Source organism: Beta vulgaris, chromosome 6 (genome assembly GCF_026745355.1).
Source record: "Beta vulgaris subsp. vulgaris cultivar EL10 chromosome 6, EL10.2, whole genome shotgun sequence".
Classification (NCBI taxonomy): domain Eukaryota; kingdom Viridiplantae; phylum Streptophyta; class Magnoliopsida; order Caryophyllales; family Amaranthaceae; genus Beta; species Beta vulgaris.
In genome coordinates this window covers 6,731,936-6,748,731 of record NC_079207.1, presented here as the reverse complement: position 1 = coordinate 6,748,731, position 16,796 = coordinate 6,731,936, and the positions used below count along the sequence as shown (strand labels likewise).

Here is a 16,796-nt window from a genome sequence, read left to right as displayed (position 1 = left end):
ATATACGACAAGATCGCAGTAGGCAAGACAAGGAAGTAAATCTTCCTTTTTAAATGTTGCTCCCTAGTCTTAGGCCATGTCACTACGTGGGTTGAAATCCTCTTGAAGGTGTGGGCCTCTAAAGGTTTTACGATCGCCCTTTTATAATTGAGCCCAGTTAAAACTGGTTGGGCCCATCTTTTTCTTAAGTAAAACAGAATATTGAAAGAAAACAAAAAAAAAACAAAATAGAACTTCTCAAATAGCATACCAGCCTTTTGTTTTTTAATACCCCATTCATTTTTATTAGTTTATCCATTTCTTTCGTATAGAGTTTTAATAATGTTGTGCGACATAGAAAGAAAGAGAAACTACTCCCTCCGTCCCAAAAATATAGTTCCCATTTCATTTTGCACGGTCTCCAAGACATACATTTGACCTACGATATCTTCTATTTTTTTATCAGTAAAAAAATAAAAAGTTGATATTACGAATTTATACATTGAGATGAATCTAACAAGACCCCTCGTGAATATTTTTTTTTTGTATACATTAGTAAGAATAATTGGTCAAAGTTTTTAAAATTTGACTCCCAAAATAGAAACGGAAACTATATTTTGGTACGGAGGGAGTATCACTTTATATTAAAGTTGAATGAATGTATGATAGAAAGTTAGTGGTCCCATTCCAAAAATAGAAACAAAAGAAATGGGTAAACTAATAAGGGAAGTTCCAAAAAGAAATACAAATAAAGTAATAAAGACCGGAGCGAATATTACATTACAAGAAGTCACTTTTGAGTAGAGTAATGAGTGCCAAGTATTATCCTCATGGTGATGTTTGTCAAGCAAGGTTAGGATATTCTTCTAGCTATTCATGGCGGAGTATTTGGGGTGCGAAGAGCTTGGTAATGGAGGGTCTAATTTGGAGGGTGGGAGATGGCATGAAAATTAACATATGGAGCGATCCATGGGTGGGGGACGAAGAAGGTAGATTTATCAAGAGTGCTCGAGTGGAGGGACTAGAAGTGGTGGGGGATTTAATGGATGTTGACAGAAGGGAGTGGAATACAGAACTTATTGACAGATGTTTCAATGAACGTGACCAACATTGTATTATGGCGATCCCTCTAAGCGCTAGATGTTTACAAGACGAATTAACTTAGGCGTACTCTAAAGATGGCACTTATTCGGTGAAAACCGCTTACATGTTGGGTAAGGTGGGAACCTGGATGATTTTCATAGAGTGTGGAACATTTTGTGGAGCTTAAATGTGTCGCCTAAGGTTCGTCATTTCATGTGGCGCGCTTGCACGAACTCACTCCCGATGAGGGTTGTGCTTAAGCGACGTCATCTCGTTGAAGAAGCTATTTGCCCCTGTTGTGCCAGAGAGGATGAGACGCAATCACATCTATTTTATAGCTGCTCGATGTCGCTGAAGTTGTGGGAAGAGCTGGGTTGTTATGTGTTATTGCAAGGGGTGGAAGATGAAGCCATGTGTGATACGCTCGTTAGATGGAGTGAGATGGATGCAAATATGGTTCAAAAGGGTTGTTATATCCTTTGGAATGTTTGGGGTGAAAGAAACAAGAAAGTGTTTGAGAATACTAGCCACCCCGCCACTGTTGTGTGCCAGAGAATCATGAGACAAGTTGATGATTTTAATTGTTATGCTGTGAGGATTTATGGTGGAATGCGATCCATCACGGCTCCGAGCCCACCCCGATGGTATGCCCCCCCTGCTGGAGTTATTAAATTGAACACGGATGCCAGCTTGGCCGATGAAGGTTGGGTGGGACTTGGTGTGGTAGCCCGCGATTCGGAAGGTAAGGTGTGTTTTGCTGCAACTAAACGTGTGCGTGCCTTCTGGCCTCCCGAGGTAGCTGAATGTAAGGCTATTTATATGGCAACCCGCTTGGCTAAAGCTCATGGGTATGGTGATGTGATTTTCGAGTCCGACTCTCTAGTAGCTACCAAAAGATTAACAAAAGCAGCAATTTTCTTCTCAGATTTGGATGCAATACTTGGGGACATTCTTTCTATGTGTAATGCCTTTTCTTCTGTTTCTTTTTCTCATGTTAGAAGGGATGGGAATTCTGTTGCCCATAACCTCGCTAGAGTAGTGCCGTTTGGTGTTGAGCAATGTTGGGAGCGTCATTGTCCTAGTGTTGTAACACCTTATGTACTTATGGACACCTTATCCCTTTGATTAATGCACTTCTCTTTCCCCTCAAAAAAAAAAAAAAAAAAAAGACCGGAGCGAATACTTCAATCTTCACCTAAGTTTTCTTTTTTCTTTAAAAAATAATATAAAGCCACTAAAGTGTTTCTTAATTCTTACTATATCTCTAAAAAGTTGTGTCATCAAAATTAATCATTGTTGTATGGGTTGCTATCCAGCATCCAGGGCCGTCTTGGAAAATTTGGGGCCCCGATTCTAATATAAAAATTGGGCCCCTAAATTTATAGAAAATAAAGATGGAACTCATGGAAGGTTAGAGTTCTAAAGATGGAAAGTTGAAAATCTAAAGATAGATCATTGACAAATTTATTAAGGATGGGAAATAAAGGCGATTTCTTCAAATATGAAGTAAAAATTTTAAAATAATATATTTTGGGGCACTTATAATTTAGGAGGCCCTGTGCTATTGGGCTCTTTGCACGCCCGCACATCTACCCCTTTGCCAGCATCTAAGGTTAGAGAGGACAATCTAAAGAATCTAACTTGTAACCACGAGTCTGATACATGTTGGATTGGTTCTTCTAAAATTTAAGAAAAATTGGATTATAGTTAATCTTATAATATAATCTCATCTGGTTAGTTGATTTCCTAGTGTGATTGAATTATGACCATTTATTTATGATAATTTGTGTTGACTAAGCTATTTGAAATACCTAGAATTCTTTTTATTATCGAGTTAAATTATAAACTTGACATATCTCTATATAATAGTAATTATATCTTTGCAAACTCCTCGATGGTGCCTGCATGTTATCCTTTCACCCTCCATGTCGAGAAAACCTTGGATAAGGAATCCTATTAGGTTTGATCTTTATACCTCAGTAATACAAGATGAAAAATGATGTCACTACTACGATTCCTCAACCTCATCAATATAAAAAGTTAAATAATGCTTCTTCATCATTGGCAATACACGATATGGACTTGAGTATAGTCTGACTACAATATTAGATTTTATATCTTCACATTACTAATATAATCCTTCTTTGGAATTCTTACAAGAGTTTCAATGACAAAAAAAAACACTTTATAATGTCTTTAAATTTAGATATCTACTTTGTTCTTATTAGTTACTTTTTTATGGTTTCTAATTTAACTATTAATATCTATAATCATAAATTCATATAAACTTCAAATTCAATAAGATTATATATAATTAAAATTTTCTTATACTATTATATTGTGAAAAGTTTTTCGGTGAAATTTTAGTTCTACTATCAAGACATACAATTCAAATTAAAACAATAGGGAATCAAAGAAGTGTATGTTGAAGTTTGTAGTAGAAACTCTAAGTTTGGTTCAAAACAATATGACGAGTTTTTTTATTTTTTGTCCCACATTGAAAAAATTAAAGGGAAGAGTAAGGTTTATAACCATTACTATTCCTTTACCCTTTGAGTTGAGTAACAATGAGGCTTTTAGTGGGTATGTGATGATGTGTAGTTATCACATGCGCATTGTTCACCCATTTTGAGCCATGGGCCTTGGGGATGGAATTAACTTAACGTTTTCCTAATTACTCTCCACGTCTTTTGTCATTGACCGTTTTTCCAACGTTATCAGCCATGACCTGATCATGTTTGGTTTCTCATTTTCCCTATAAATACCACTATTATGGACTTCTGGTATTCCTTGAGGACACTGAAAAAACAAACACATCTTCCTCTTCTCCAATTTCCTCTTTCTGGGCAATATTAAAGAGTTGTCTGCCTGTCTCAATCTGCTTTTCCGTCAGGGACAAATTCAATTTTAAAACAGTATTTCATTCACAACACAGTTGTTAAAAAAGTTAATTTAATTAGTAACCAATTTTCATTCCTACAATGTATATTAACAGGTAGAAAATTTCAAACAATAGTGGGAGTAGCATTAATCTTTCAAAATCCAACTAGATAACCTTTTATGTATCCTTCGATATCGACATGCTAAAAGAAAGACAACAACTTAATGGACCAAATGCGCCATGCTGAAAATGAATGATAACTAGTGCACGACTTTTTTTCTCTTCTTTTCTGAGGGTAACTAGTGCATGACTTTGTGGTGTATAACTAATTGCTATTTCAAAGTCAAAATCACAGGACTTCCTAAAAGATCTCTCTGCCACTGCCAGAGAAGAATGTCACCTGTTCAAACCCAACTAACCATAACTACTTTTTGAATTTTTTTTCTTATATGAAATATATCCCTTTCCTTTTGACAAAAATACAAATATAAGCCCAATATATGATGTAAGCATGTTCCCAAATTAAAATTTCATCTAAAAATGTTTTTTAATTTTATGTATATTATCCTTCGTCTTTTAAAGATTTTTTAATTTTCCGTTGAAGTTCAATTTTAAATATTTTCATACTTTTACTTTATTTTTTCTTTGATAATTTGGTAAAAATTTACATTATCTCACAAGTACTCTCTCTGTTTTTTTTATCATTCCTACTTTTCTGTGCGCGTCTTCCAATGCGCATTTTAAAACTTAAATATCTTTCATTATATATTAGTAAAAATTATAACGATTGAATATTAATAAAGTACTAATTGAGACGAATCAAACAAGACCCCACATGACTATGTTTTTTCTTATAAATTGAGAACATTTGAGAAGATTCTCTCTATGCATGAATAGTGTCAAGATTCCAAGTGAAAAAGATAAAAAAAACAGAGGGAGTATATCCTTTTCATTTATATATATAAAACAAAATGATTTACTTTCTTCGCGTTAATTTCTTTTTTAATAATTAAGTATAAATACTAATGAGATTGCTATTCTAATATATTTTGAAAATTGTTAGAATATTTGAAATCCCTTATATATGTAGACGGGCCTTGGTTCATTCGCTCTTCTTCTAGCTTTTGCTCTTCTACTGAAGCTTTTTGCAAATTACAATGGATGATACTCGATCGACCCCAAGACATTTGAATCGAAGATAATGCAAAACATCAATAGGCTATCACATGCTACTTATATACCTATATACTTATAACTTTATGGTAATTAAACGTTTATAAAATAATTTTTCGGATGATTATAAATATTAGTCATGTGAATTTCGTTACGTACCATATATAATAAATAAAGAAATAATGTATTACATCATATTCATAGCTAAGAAATTAGAAGAGAGATGTACTTCGTTACTAAAGCTATCCAACCTATATATACACTCTAGAGATTAATTATCTTAAACTAAGTTATCTAAGTCAAAAGAAGATTGACATTCTTGACAACTAATGATAGTACAATAGAATTTAATAGTATACATGATACTTATATCTACATTTTGTTTTTCTCACCCTTAACAATTTGTCAACCCTTGGTTCTAATGATGGTAATGGTACCCCTACCTTGGGTGTGAATTTTGGTTAAGGCCACCACGGCCTTGCCGGATAAGCCAGGGCCGTGGCGCGACACGGCGGGGCGGCAAGCAAAGTCCCCCACAGGGTGTTTAAGTGGTCTAGTAGGAGGCATTAGTATCCTTCTGTTGATGTCTTTGAGAGTTATATCCCCTTCTTCTCCTCCTGGCTTTACTAGACCAAATGGGTATACCATCTTAGTTGTGTTCACCTCCTTCATTTTCCTCTTTTCCCTCTCATCATCTGTTGTAACAACTAGAGCAACATGTATCAACTAATTAGTTTTGGATAAATTAAAAGTTGCAAATTTTACAAGATCAAACAATAACTTTGAACATCATTGGTTTAGTAATAAAAGAATTAATATAGTGTTAGTTATCGAGTTCATTCATCATACACCTGGGTCTACTATGCATATCCAAGACTAACTTTTGCTGATTCAAAACTCTCAGGTTTTAGTACATTTTGCTCATTTGGATGATTTCAAATAGCAATGAGCAATAACCCTAAGTGTACTGTAATTACAATACACCCGGACATATGATAACTAACATAATATTATTTGACGTAAAAGGTTAATGAATAATAACATATTTTACATATATTCTCTATCATATGGTTAATAAACACAATAAAATTAATATTGGTTAGTCATAGAAAAGTTCCAAAATAATCCCACAAATCCAATAAATAATATCACAATGTTTTTTACTCTATTATGACAAGATTGGATGACACTATAAGTTGCTAATCTAAAATTAATGATATAATCTATACGTGATGATTATTGAAATTGAAATGACTTTTTAAAACGATCTAATTGAGCCAATTGACATTTTTTAGTTCTATAATTTTGTTTTGTAATTATATTAGTTTATATACCTAGACAGGTTTCAGATTTGACATGTTAGCCAATTTTCCACTTAGTACTTTAGTTGAAATATGTGAGGAATAATGAGACGTCTACAATTTATAACGACCACTATATAGTTGGGTGGTGATGACCGATGAGTATTTTCTTTAATTATTATTTGCATGGGACCTCTATATATTTTGTAATAGTTGATACTTTGGTGTCGGCAAAAATGGAATTGGATGAAACAGCTCAATGCTAGCTAATCTGGAGGGTAGTTTAGCGAACTACTCTTTCCGTGCCATAATATAATACTTGTTTCTTTTTTACACGATTTTCAAAATATAACTTTGACCATATTCTAAACGAGATAAGCTATTTATGTTCAATTTATTCTAGTAATTTATTACTTATTCTTATTATAACCAAATCGTGCTAAAATTGTTAATTCGGAATATATGACCATTATTAATTTATTATTTCTATTTATTTTATTACCAAATATCTCATATCATATTCAAGAGACACAAGTCACACAATCCTCCAATTGACTCCACATGTATCAAATTTAATTTACTCGAATTCTGCCTCTGGATAGTTTTGTTGATATATATGGTAGATATCAAACATGTCAGCATGCCTAGTTAAAAAAAAACACGCATGTAAGAATTTGGACTGTGTTTTTGAAAATTCTTCAACTCTCTGTATGTTTTACCCGCAAAACTACACTAGGACGTTTCTTACTTTCTTTATTACTTTTTATGGTTAGTGGTACACGTACCACACTTTCCTTTTTTTAATAGGTTAAGATGAACGACTTTACCGTACTGACACCTTAGCTCAGGTATAACCAGCCAGATTTACAGGTCAAAATTCTTAGACTGAAGGGAGATGGTAAGAGAAACCTCACCCGCAAAGAACTCCTAATGAAGTTGATCCCATGACCTTAAAATTATGAAACCAAACCTTTACTACAAGGCCAAGCCTTACTTCACCACACTTTTTCTCTTAGTGCTAAAGTTGTTATTATTCCATGATGAACCACTATAGAGTAAGTAGATTACATAGTCACAGCACATGCGTGGTAATTTATGGTAATTGACAAGAAATTACTAGGGGAAAAGGCCTCAACTCTCAAATGTAATTTGGCTATATTCGCAGAAATTCGGGACTTGTCGATACCAAAACTGAATATTTGGTACAAGTTCACTTCAGAAGAACTTTTGGCCAATAGTACAATTTATTCTTCATATTTATAGTTTTATAATTGATAATAAATCAACGTAGACTGACATCATATAAACTAGTAAACTATTAGAAGTATAGTTCATGTGCTTAATAAAAAGTACTATTAAGATAGTATGCTTCTTCCGTTCTTTATTAATAAATAATAGCGATTTTTTTTATAAAACTTAACTATAGTAATTATATGGTAAATTGGAGAGAATTTGGGAAGGGGATGAGGAATTCAAACATATAACCTATCATTCACAGTACCTCAATCTTACTCACTAAGTCGATCAAAACATTCTTGATTCAAACTGCAGTCTTTATCTAGAAAATAACTTTTTTCTGATTTCGACCCATAATTAAGGAAAGTAGGCCCGAATTAGAGGCCCATCTTTTAGCACACATTAAAAGAACCCCACATTATATACCACTAAACTTAAAACACTAGTACCGTAAGACATGTTTTTTCTCTCGATATTATTAGTGGCAATATTTAGTTTTTATGAGCAATAAACGATATTATAGGGTATTGACATTATTTTCAATAATATAAAAGATTATAGGATCGACTCTCATTCTTAGTAAGAGGGATTCCGAGTTGGCGAGTTCGGAATTCCCCTCTCCCTCCCTTTGTAAAATACATCGAGTGAAGAGATTATAGGATCGAGTCTTATATATAGTACTATTATTATCATTTTATTGATCAAAGACATAAATTAGAATACATTAAAGGAACAAATCATAGAAAGAGAAAGAAGAGTAGAAGATAAGTACCAGAAATAGAAGAAGAATCAGTAGAATTGGTGTCACTATTGTAAGCAAAGTTTGTGAACTTTGATTTTAAAGAAGTTCTTTTGGAGAAAGAAGACAAGTCCATAATCTTTGGAGAACTCGTAATTGCTTTCTCTAGTAGTAATGTGTTCGTCTCTTGATAATTTACTACTTCCTCGTACATTCCCTTCACTGGTTTCTCCACAAATTCCCCTGCAATCCATGCATAAAATTCAATTTGTTAAATACATCTTCTTCACATAATCTGTATAATTAAGTATGACGCCTTGCTAATGTTGTAATTCTAGGAATATATAAATAATAAATATATAATTATATATGAATGTCCTGGATAGTACTACAAGAAAAAACATAGTTTGTGTAATAATAATGATCAAATGATCAACTCAGCCAAAAATTTAATCTGATTGTTGAGACTCGGCCCATAAAGGGTTTTATACTCTATCAATAATCTAAATCATAAACCAAGGATGTCTTGGCCTAGTGGTTAAGATTGAGGTGCTGTGAACGATAGGTCACAGGTTCGAATCCCCCCTCCCCTTCTTTGTACTTTGTACCGCCTTCGTGGCTCATATGGATAAAAAAAAAATCAAAATCATAAACTTTTAGTACGGAGAATTTTTAACATAATTTTTGACATCTTTATTAGTTTATCCGTATTCTTTTTTGGGATGTTTCTTATTAGTTTACCCCTTTTTTTGTTTCTATTTTTGGAATAGGGCCACTAACTTTTAATTACACGTACATTCAACTTTAATATAAAATTATAATTTCCTTTCTTTCTATAACTTACAACATTATTTCTCCTATAACTCTATACAAAATAAAGGGATAAATTAATAAAGACAGGAAAGAGTAATTTATACATAAGAGAATGATTATCTAATAGAAGTACATTTTCTTATTAGTACGAGGAATTATGACTAAAAAAATCAAAATAATTACCTAAGGAGTAATGCATGTCATCATGATGAGTAAGCAAACTTGCATGGCTGAATTCTTGACCTTCTGTTTGCATGCTATAGTTTGCAAACCAATTACTCCAATAACTCTACAAGAACAACAAAAATAAACAACAAACATTAGTTATATATATTCTCCTAGAAAGAAAATAAAAATCACAACTTTAATTTGTAGAAATTGGAAATTTAGTTATTAGCACTTACAAGATCATCAAAGTGAGTATGTTCATCATCATGATGATCATGATGATGATGATGATGATGTTGATGATGTTGATCATAATCACCATAAACATTTGAAGAAAGCATTACTCGTCTTCTTTTAAAACGAACACTAAACTCAAACAAAGCATCTTCTAAGTAACCCGTTGAGAGGAAATTATTAGAGTAATTATAATCTGAAGTTGGTAACATTAATGATGCTGCATTGTTCTCCATATGATCTGCTTAATTTAGATTATTTGAAAAGAAAAATAGCAAATTGTTAACACTATATATAGTAGGAAAAAAGAAGGAAAAAGAAATAAAAGAAGATTAAAAGAGAAAGTTAAAGAATGATAAAAGAAAAAGAAGATTTAAGTAGAAAAAAATTACGTACAAGAAGATGTTATGTCTGCGTTGAGAAATCCAAGATTGTGTAGATCCCAGAAACCTAGGGAAGAGCTATGGAGGCTGTTAGTGTATGCCATTTTGGAAAAATATATTGAGGAAGAAAAAGAGGCAACGGTTTCTTTTAAATAGAGGGATATATATATAAGTGAAATAGTTGTCGCAAAAAACTCTCACATAAAAAAGGAAGTGTTTCACTTATTTTACAACGGAAAAAATATGTAGTACATAGATGGGGAGGAAAAATGGAGAAATGTGAATGATATTTTCAACAAGTGTAATAGTCTAGCTAATAAATGGTCAGTCAACCATAAGAAATTAAAGAGGAAAAGAAAGAGAGAGAATTGGAAGAAAATTATAAAGAGAGAAAAGAAAAAAGCATGCCATGTTTTTATTGGGATTCGTTAGTGTGTCCTTGTACGAAGAGTTTTTTTTTTTTGTTATTTTTATTGTTGATTTGGTAGATCTTGTTATAAGTATGATGTCATTTTACACTAGTGGATAGTAAGTTTTGAGGTTAATGGACATCGGTTTTTAGGTCAAAATTTTTTATTTTTTTTTTATTTACTCCATCCTTAGTTGGAATTGATTTTTCACAATTTGTAACTCATAAATTTTGACTATAAATTTCTTTACAAATATAAAATATTGACCTTTAGAATATATACAATGACATATAATTATAAGATCAACAATTGTACAAGTGATTATGAAAGATGTATAAAATATTGACCTTTAAAATATATACAATGACACAAAATCAATAATTGCATAGGTGATTATGAAAGATGGTCAAGTGTCTCATTTATAAGTCGTTAAAGGCAAATATTGTAACGAATAAAAATGAAGGAAGTATGTTGAATTTTTCTCTAGCAATATTTTACATGCAACCCTATTTATTTTCTTTTAATGAAATATCTTAATTGCATAATTGGACTTGATTATATAAAATCTCATCAATAGATTATGAGTGTTTTTAGATTTGATTTTTTCAATCGTGTCAACTCTTGTTTTAAAAATATCAACCTCTTCATAATTTAACTAGGATGCAATTGTAAAACTTAAGTGGTTAATAATTTCATTGAAAACGATGGAAAACAAACGACGGAAAAAAAAGAATGAGATATTGAATTACGAGTAATGTGTTACTAAACTACCCATTTTCGAGTTATACCTTGTAACATAACTTTGTATTTCTCTTTTGTCTGCTCTTGACTCATTACATGGAACTCGTTCAAACTCATTAGTTGTATATCTATCTCTCCTTAAAAAAAAACATAGTACTACATGATTGATTTCTCCTTCCTTGAATCTTTGGTTTATTGTATTCACATTATTTGGATGGATAAAAAGAAGGTACAAAAGATCAAAGTACAACCAAATTAAAAAATAAATTGCCACATTTTTAATTATACTTAAATTTTGGTATACTCCTATACATACTGTATATTGTTCCACTATTAACTATTCAATTATTTATATATCCACTTTGAATAACTTTAGATACATTTATGTTAAAGTCTATTCTCTCTGATTTTTTTTAAAAAAATTCTCACTTTCCTCTGCGCATCTCCCAATACACATATTTGAACTTAAATATCTTTCATTATATATTAGTAAAAATTATAACAATTGAAGATTAATGATGTACTAATTGAGATGAATCAAACTACATGAGTATATTTTTCCTTATAAATTGAAAAAAATTGAGAAGATTATCTTTAAATATAAATAGTGTCAAGATTCTAAATGAGAACGACAAAAAAAAACAGAAAAAATACTACATTTGGATTTTGGTTCTGATTTAGAAGAGAATTGGTTTGCAACTTGCCTTGTCTAATACTCTTCTAAATGTTTTTGAAAAAAAATCACTTTGGTGTCCTAAGGCATAATGAATCCACATACTCCTTTTTGCCTTTTTGGTACTATGAGATGTTAGGAATTTTCAATTTTTGTGCTCTTAAAATTTAGTAAAATCTCTTGTAGTTTGTAAATGAAAAAAAAAAGGTAATTATATACTTTACTTTGCTATTTTTCTTGGCACAATACTTTATTTTGTAATTCAAAATAGTTTTCTCTAGAAGTCTTTTATCTTTATCACTTGAAATCTTGATACTATTCACAGTTACGTAAAATTTTCTAAATTTTTTTCAATATGTAAGAAAATATATACTCCCTCCGTCCCAATTTATTTGCTACATTTGCTTTATCACAAAGACCAAGGAGGAAGTGGGGACAATTGCCATAACAAGAATTAATAAAAAAGCAAATAGGTAAATTGTGGGACCTATGTACTATATATGAAAATATTTACAAAAACAAGGAGGGAGTGATGGCAAATGTAAATAAAGTATGGGACCTATGGACTATATATGGAAATATTTGCAAATGTAGCAAATAAATTGGGAAACACCTAAATGGCAAAATATAGCAAATAAATTGGGACGGAGGGAGTAGTCATGTAGGGTTTTATATATTTCATCCCTATTAGTACTTTATTAATCTTCTATTTTTATAATTTTTACTAATATGTGATGAAAGATTTTTTATTCAGGGCCTCTTTCAAGAACCCCGTGGGCCGTGGTAAGATGAATTTCCTCTACGCTGCTATCGCACATGGTCTCACCTTTACAGGCCCCAACCCCCCAACAATATTAGTTTTTTTTTCCTCCACCAAGATTTAAACCTTGGTCTCCCATGTGTAAAATAGGAAGTCATGTCATTGGATTCAAGGGTCGTTGCTATATGTGATGAAAGATATATAAGGTTAACGAAGTATATTGACAAAAACATACCGTTAGAGTAGGAAAGATAATAAAAAATGTTGAGAAGTACTTCATAATTTAAAAATATAACCTATGTAATTCAATAATTAGAACCAATCAAGGCTTGACCTAGTCGTAAAGATTTGGCCTCATGACTTCAAGATAATGAGATCAAAATCCCATTAGGGACTCTTTGGGGGTGAGGTTTCCCTTACCACCTCCCTCCCTCCAAGGAATCTAACCTGCAAACATGGCTGGTTGTATTTGTGCAATGTGTCATTTTAGTAGGATCTTTTATCTTACCAACTTATAAAAAATCAATAATTAAGCAGGTACTTCACAATTTAAAAAATAAAAATTGTGTAAATTAATAATTAAACCATTCAAATTTGAAATGTTTCATGGCCTACTCTCTTAATTAATTAGCAAATAAAAAACTTTATTGTGCTTCTTTAATTTCTACTAATGATTTGGTAAATTTAGTCAAGGGTGTCGTGTGACTAATGAATGAGATATGATGTGGGCCTGTGGGGGACTAAAATAATTGACGAGGGGCTAATAATATCATGTTTTGGTATGCCAAGGCAGGCAAAAGGTAAAAAAATCATCAAGGACAAGAGAACATGCTTTAGGTTGTTAGACTAGACAGCAAGAACCAAGGGACTGAGTGATAGACAGTGAAAGACAATTCAAATTTCGGCTTTTGCTTTCTAAATTCTAATGCCCTTTCTTTAAAAAAAAAAGTTAAAAAAATATTGAAAAATTTCCGCAGGTATTTTGAGGTTTGACGTGATTCTCAAATTTGGAGAGTTTTTCAGATATTCCTAAACTTTTGTATTTGAACTCAAAATACTCTTATCATACATCGAAATTCAACTACATAATTTCTTAAGATATCCTAAAACTTAAATTTTGAACTTCAAAATCTAATAAAAATATTTTGAAAATTAAGTCAAATCTACAGATATTTCATGAAATTTCCCAAAAATATTTGAGATGAATTTGGTTACCAACCAAATTTTGTTTTATTTTATGGTTCGGGGTAATTCAGGAACCTTTTTATGTCTTTCTTCACTTTTTCTCTCACACTATTTTGTGCGTACAAAAAAAGGTGACACCATTGTATTGGCAATTTGGCATGATGAAGTGGGGACACCTTTATATATCATTCAACTTGCTACTCCTTTTGACTATATTTTATGCTTAATGCTTGTAGATTTTACTTTTATGTTACCTTATACAAGTATTTATTGATTGACTAGTAGTGCACATATGCCATATGGCATCCATGATGAAGGATGTACTTGCTCTGTCTTTTTCTAATAATACTCTTTTCGTTTATTGAAGTTTTACTCACTTACTATAGACACGGTATTTTAGACAATAAGAGATAGAGTATACATTTTGGGTCCACTCTCATCAAACATATATTTCCTCCGTATCATAATATTTGCAACACTTTTTCGAGATAATTTTTCTTAATATACAATTAGATAGAAAGAGATATGTAATTAGACCACTAATAATATTTCAAGTACATTATATCAACACCTAGGAATTAGGATCCACCATAACCACCTTATCACCACCAGTCGCGACCACCACCAGAACCACCCCGCCAACACCACCACCACAACCATCCCGCCACCACCAACAGAACCACCACCACAACCACCCTGCCACCACCATCTTCCATTTCACGAAAATTCACCAAGATCTTCATTTTGTATGTGACCAAATTATTAAAAAAAACAGGTCTAGCCATACCCCATCTTTGATCTTCCTCCCACAACATCGCAAAACAAAATCTCATATTCTCCAATGATTCTACCGTTAACCCTAAACAAAACCCCATATCTAACCACACCCCAGATTCTCCCGCAGCATTTTTCATCAAATCCACCGTGTGCTGCAAATACAGCCTCATCCGTGCACCAAAGCTCGTCGAGATGATCGCAGTTGTCCCTGACTCCGAGCGCACGTCTTTCCACCCGAAGCTCCGTGAAACTACTGAAATTGCAGATAAAGAAGAAGGAGATCGAAGGAGAGGTGAACGAAAGAGAGAGTAAGAAGCAGATCAAAGGAGCAATAAAGAAGGAGAACAAAAGAGGGAGAAAGAAGGAGATCAACCGTCGGCGAAGGAGAAAGGGAGTATGAGGGTAGGTTGGTGGTTGGCGAGGGAAAGAGGGAGGTGGTGGTTGGCTAGGGAGAGAGGGAGGAAGGGAGGAAGGACCATATTAGAAATGGTATTGTGGTGGTGGCTGGTGTCCAAATAATTAAATAAGGCTATTGTGTTTAAGGATTAAATTAGGTTCACAAATGAGTTTTTATTTTTTAAGTGTGGGTAATATGGTCATTTCACCCCCTAAAACTTACTAAATAAGGAAACAAAAAAAAAGTGTTGCATTTATTTTGAAACACCCCTGAATGGAAAGTGTTGCAAAGATTCGAAGGAAGTAAGAATATTTTAGGTGAAAGAACATTGGAACAACTTTTTCAGTTCACTTGTATTAAATCAATATAAATAGCAAACAAAAGTGGATCATAAGGTAAGTAACTAAGAATAATTCTTATGTCAATTTAGGAATAAAGTAAAGTGAGTAAAACTTCACAGAGCAAACTGAAAGGATAGTGAGTAGAATTTCACAATAAATAGAGGGAGTACCCTTTTCATTTGGAAATATCGTAATAAGTGACACATGACCGAATATATCAAAAAAAATCTACCTTATCTTTTTAAACATGTTGTTTCAACTTTCTAACTTTCTTAAACATGACAAAGAGACCACCATCTTTTACTTAACTCATCCAATATCTTCTTAAAACATTCCCAATTTCTCTCCCTAAAAACCTTGTTTTCAATTACGTTCTCTATGTTCCACTTAAAAAAGGGTAAATAGCATTGTTGGTAAAAATAATAAAGTACATGACTATATAATATCGACCTACTACGTAAGATTAAGGGGCGCACTCTAAGGAGTAAATGGAAATCCTTAGAAGCAAGTATGATCTATTAGAAATCTAATTTAGACACACGTCTATAACTCAGAATTTGGCCAACAAGTCGAACCTTCTTAAGATCCTCCGGTTATACTTGATGTTTCTGTCTAGAAATTAAGGGTTCTGATTCCTTTGCTTAGGGAGTACCGGGTCAGATTCGAATGTCCTGAGTTCAAAGTCCGTACGCCGGAATCCTGCAAAAGTAACGGTTAGACTGCCCCGGGGGTTGTTCCGGGATTGCCTCTCCGACGCTCAAGTCAGTAATCAAGCTTAGAGAGATAAAGTCTAGAGAGAGATGCTCTGGTTTGTTAGGTAAGAATTCAATACCTTCTCATTGATGAGGGGGTTGAGTATTTATAGTGCTGGGGATATCCCAACTGTAGGCCAGCAGGGGGGCACTGACAGCTGGGATGCACCATCACAGGTGGGGCCTCTGGAGGTTTAAGGCCTTTATTGGGCTTAATTATCCCTGGTAGCCTAACCCAGGAAATAAGCCCAAACAATTAGCCCCACGCCAGGAATGGGAAACATCGATGCCTTGCTGAAGTGTCTCCCGTTCGTGGCGGAACCTAGACAATTTTGAACCCAGGCTGATCTGCTTTTTATGCAAACAAGGAGGGCACGCGCCGACCCAGTCTCCTCAAGGAGAGGGGTGGCTAGTGCCGACCCGGTCTCCAAGGAGAGAAGGGTGGCTTGTGCCGACCCGGTCTCCTCAAGGAGAGGGGTGGCATGTGCCGACCCGGTCTCCTCAAGGAGAGGGGTGGCATGTGCCGACCCGGTCTCCTGGGAGAGAAGGGTGGCATGTGCCGACCCGGTCTCCTCGAGGAGAGGGGTGGCTAGTGCCGACCCAGTCTCCTGGGAGAGAAGGGGCAGTGCGACCCGGTCTCCTCAGGAGAGGGTGGCATGTGCCGACCCGGTCTCCTCGAGGAGAGGGGTGGCTAGTGCCGACCTAGTCTCATAAAGATATGGAAGTGTGTGGTTAGTTTACGGCTCGGACCGGGGGCCAATGAGCCCCAT

At 33.7% G+C, this 16,796-nt stretch overlaps 2 protein-coding genes across 3 annotated transcripts; one reads left to right on the top strand and one right to left on the bottom strand.

Annotated features, from left to right (window-relative positions):
• Positions 1-1,305: 1,305 nt before the first annotated feature.
• LOC104895604 (uncharacterized) lies at positions 1,306-5,108 on the top strand. The gene is made up of 2 exons (XM_010682165.2): positions 1,306-2,160; positions 5,034-5,108. The coding sequence occupies exons 1-2, from the start codon at positions 1,306-1,308 to the stop codon at positions 5,106-5,108; spliced, it is 930 nt and encodes a 309-aa protein (XP_010680467.2).
• Positions 5,109-5,249: 141 nt separating this feature from the next.
• On the bottom strand, positions 5,250-10,378 carry LOC104895328 (uncharacterized). Of its 2 annotated transcripts, none has more exons than XM_019250124.3 (5): positions 10,004-10,378; positions 9,610-9,851; positions 9,389-9,494; positions 8,426-8,635; positions 5,250-5,823 (listed from the first exon to the last, which is right to left on the bottom strand). In XM_019250124.3, the coding sequence occupies exons 1-5, from the start codon at positions 10,092-10,094 to the stop codon at positions 5,522-5,524; spliced, it is 951 nt and encodes a 316-aa protein (XP_019105669.1). In that variant the 5' UTR covers positions 10,095-10,378; the 3' UTR covers positions 5,250-5,521. The 2 variants fall into 2 exon arrangements, with proteins under 2 accessions (XP_019105669.1, XP_010680100.1); XM_010681798.4 differs by having other exon boundaries at positions 9,610-9,848; positions 10,004-10,377.
• Between the last annotated feature and the right edge of the window lie 6,418 nt (positions 10,379-16,796).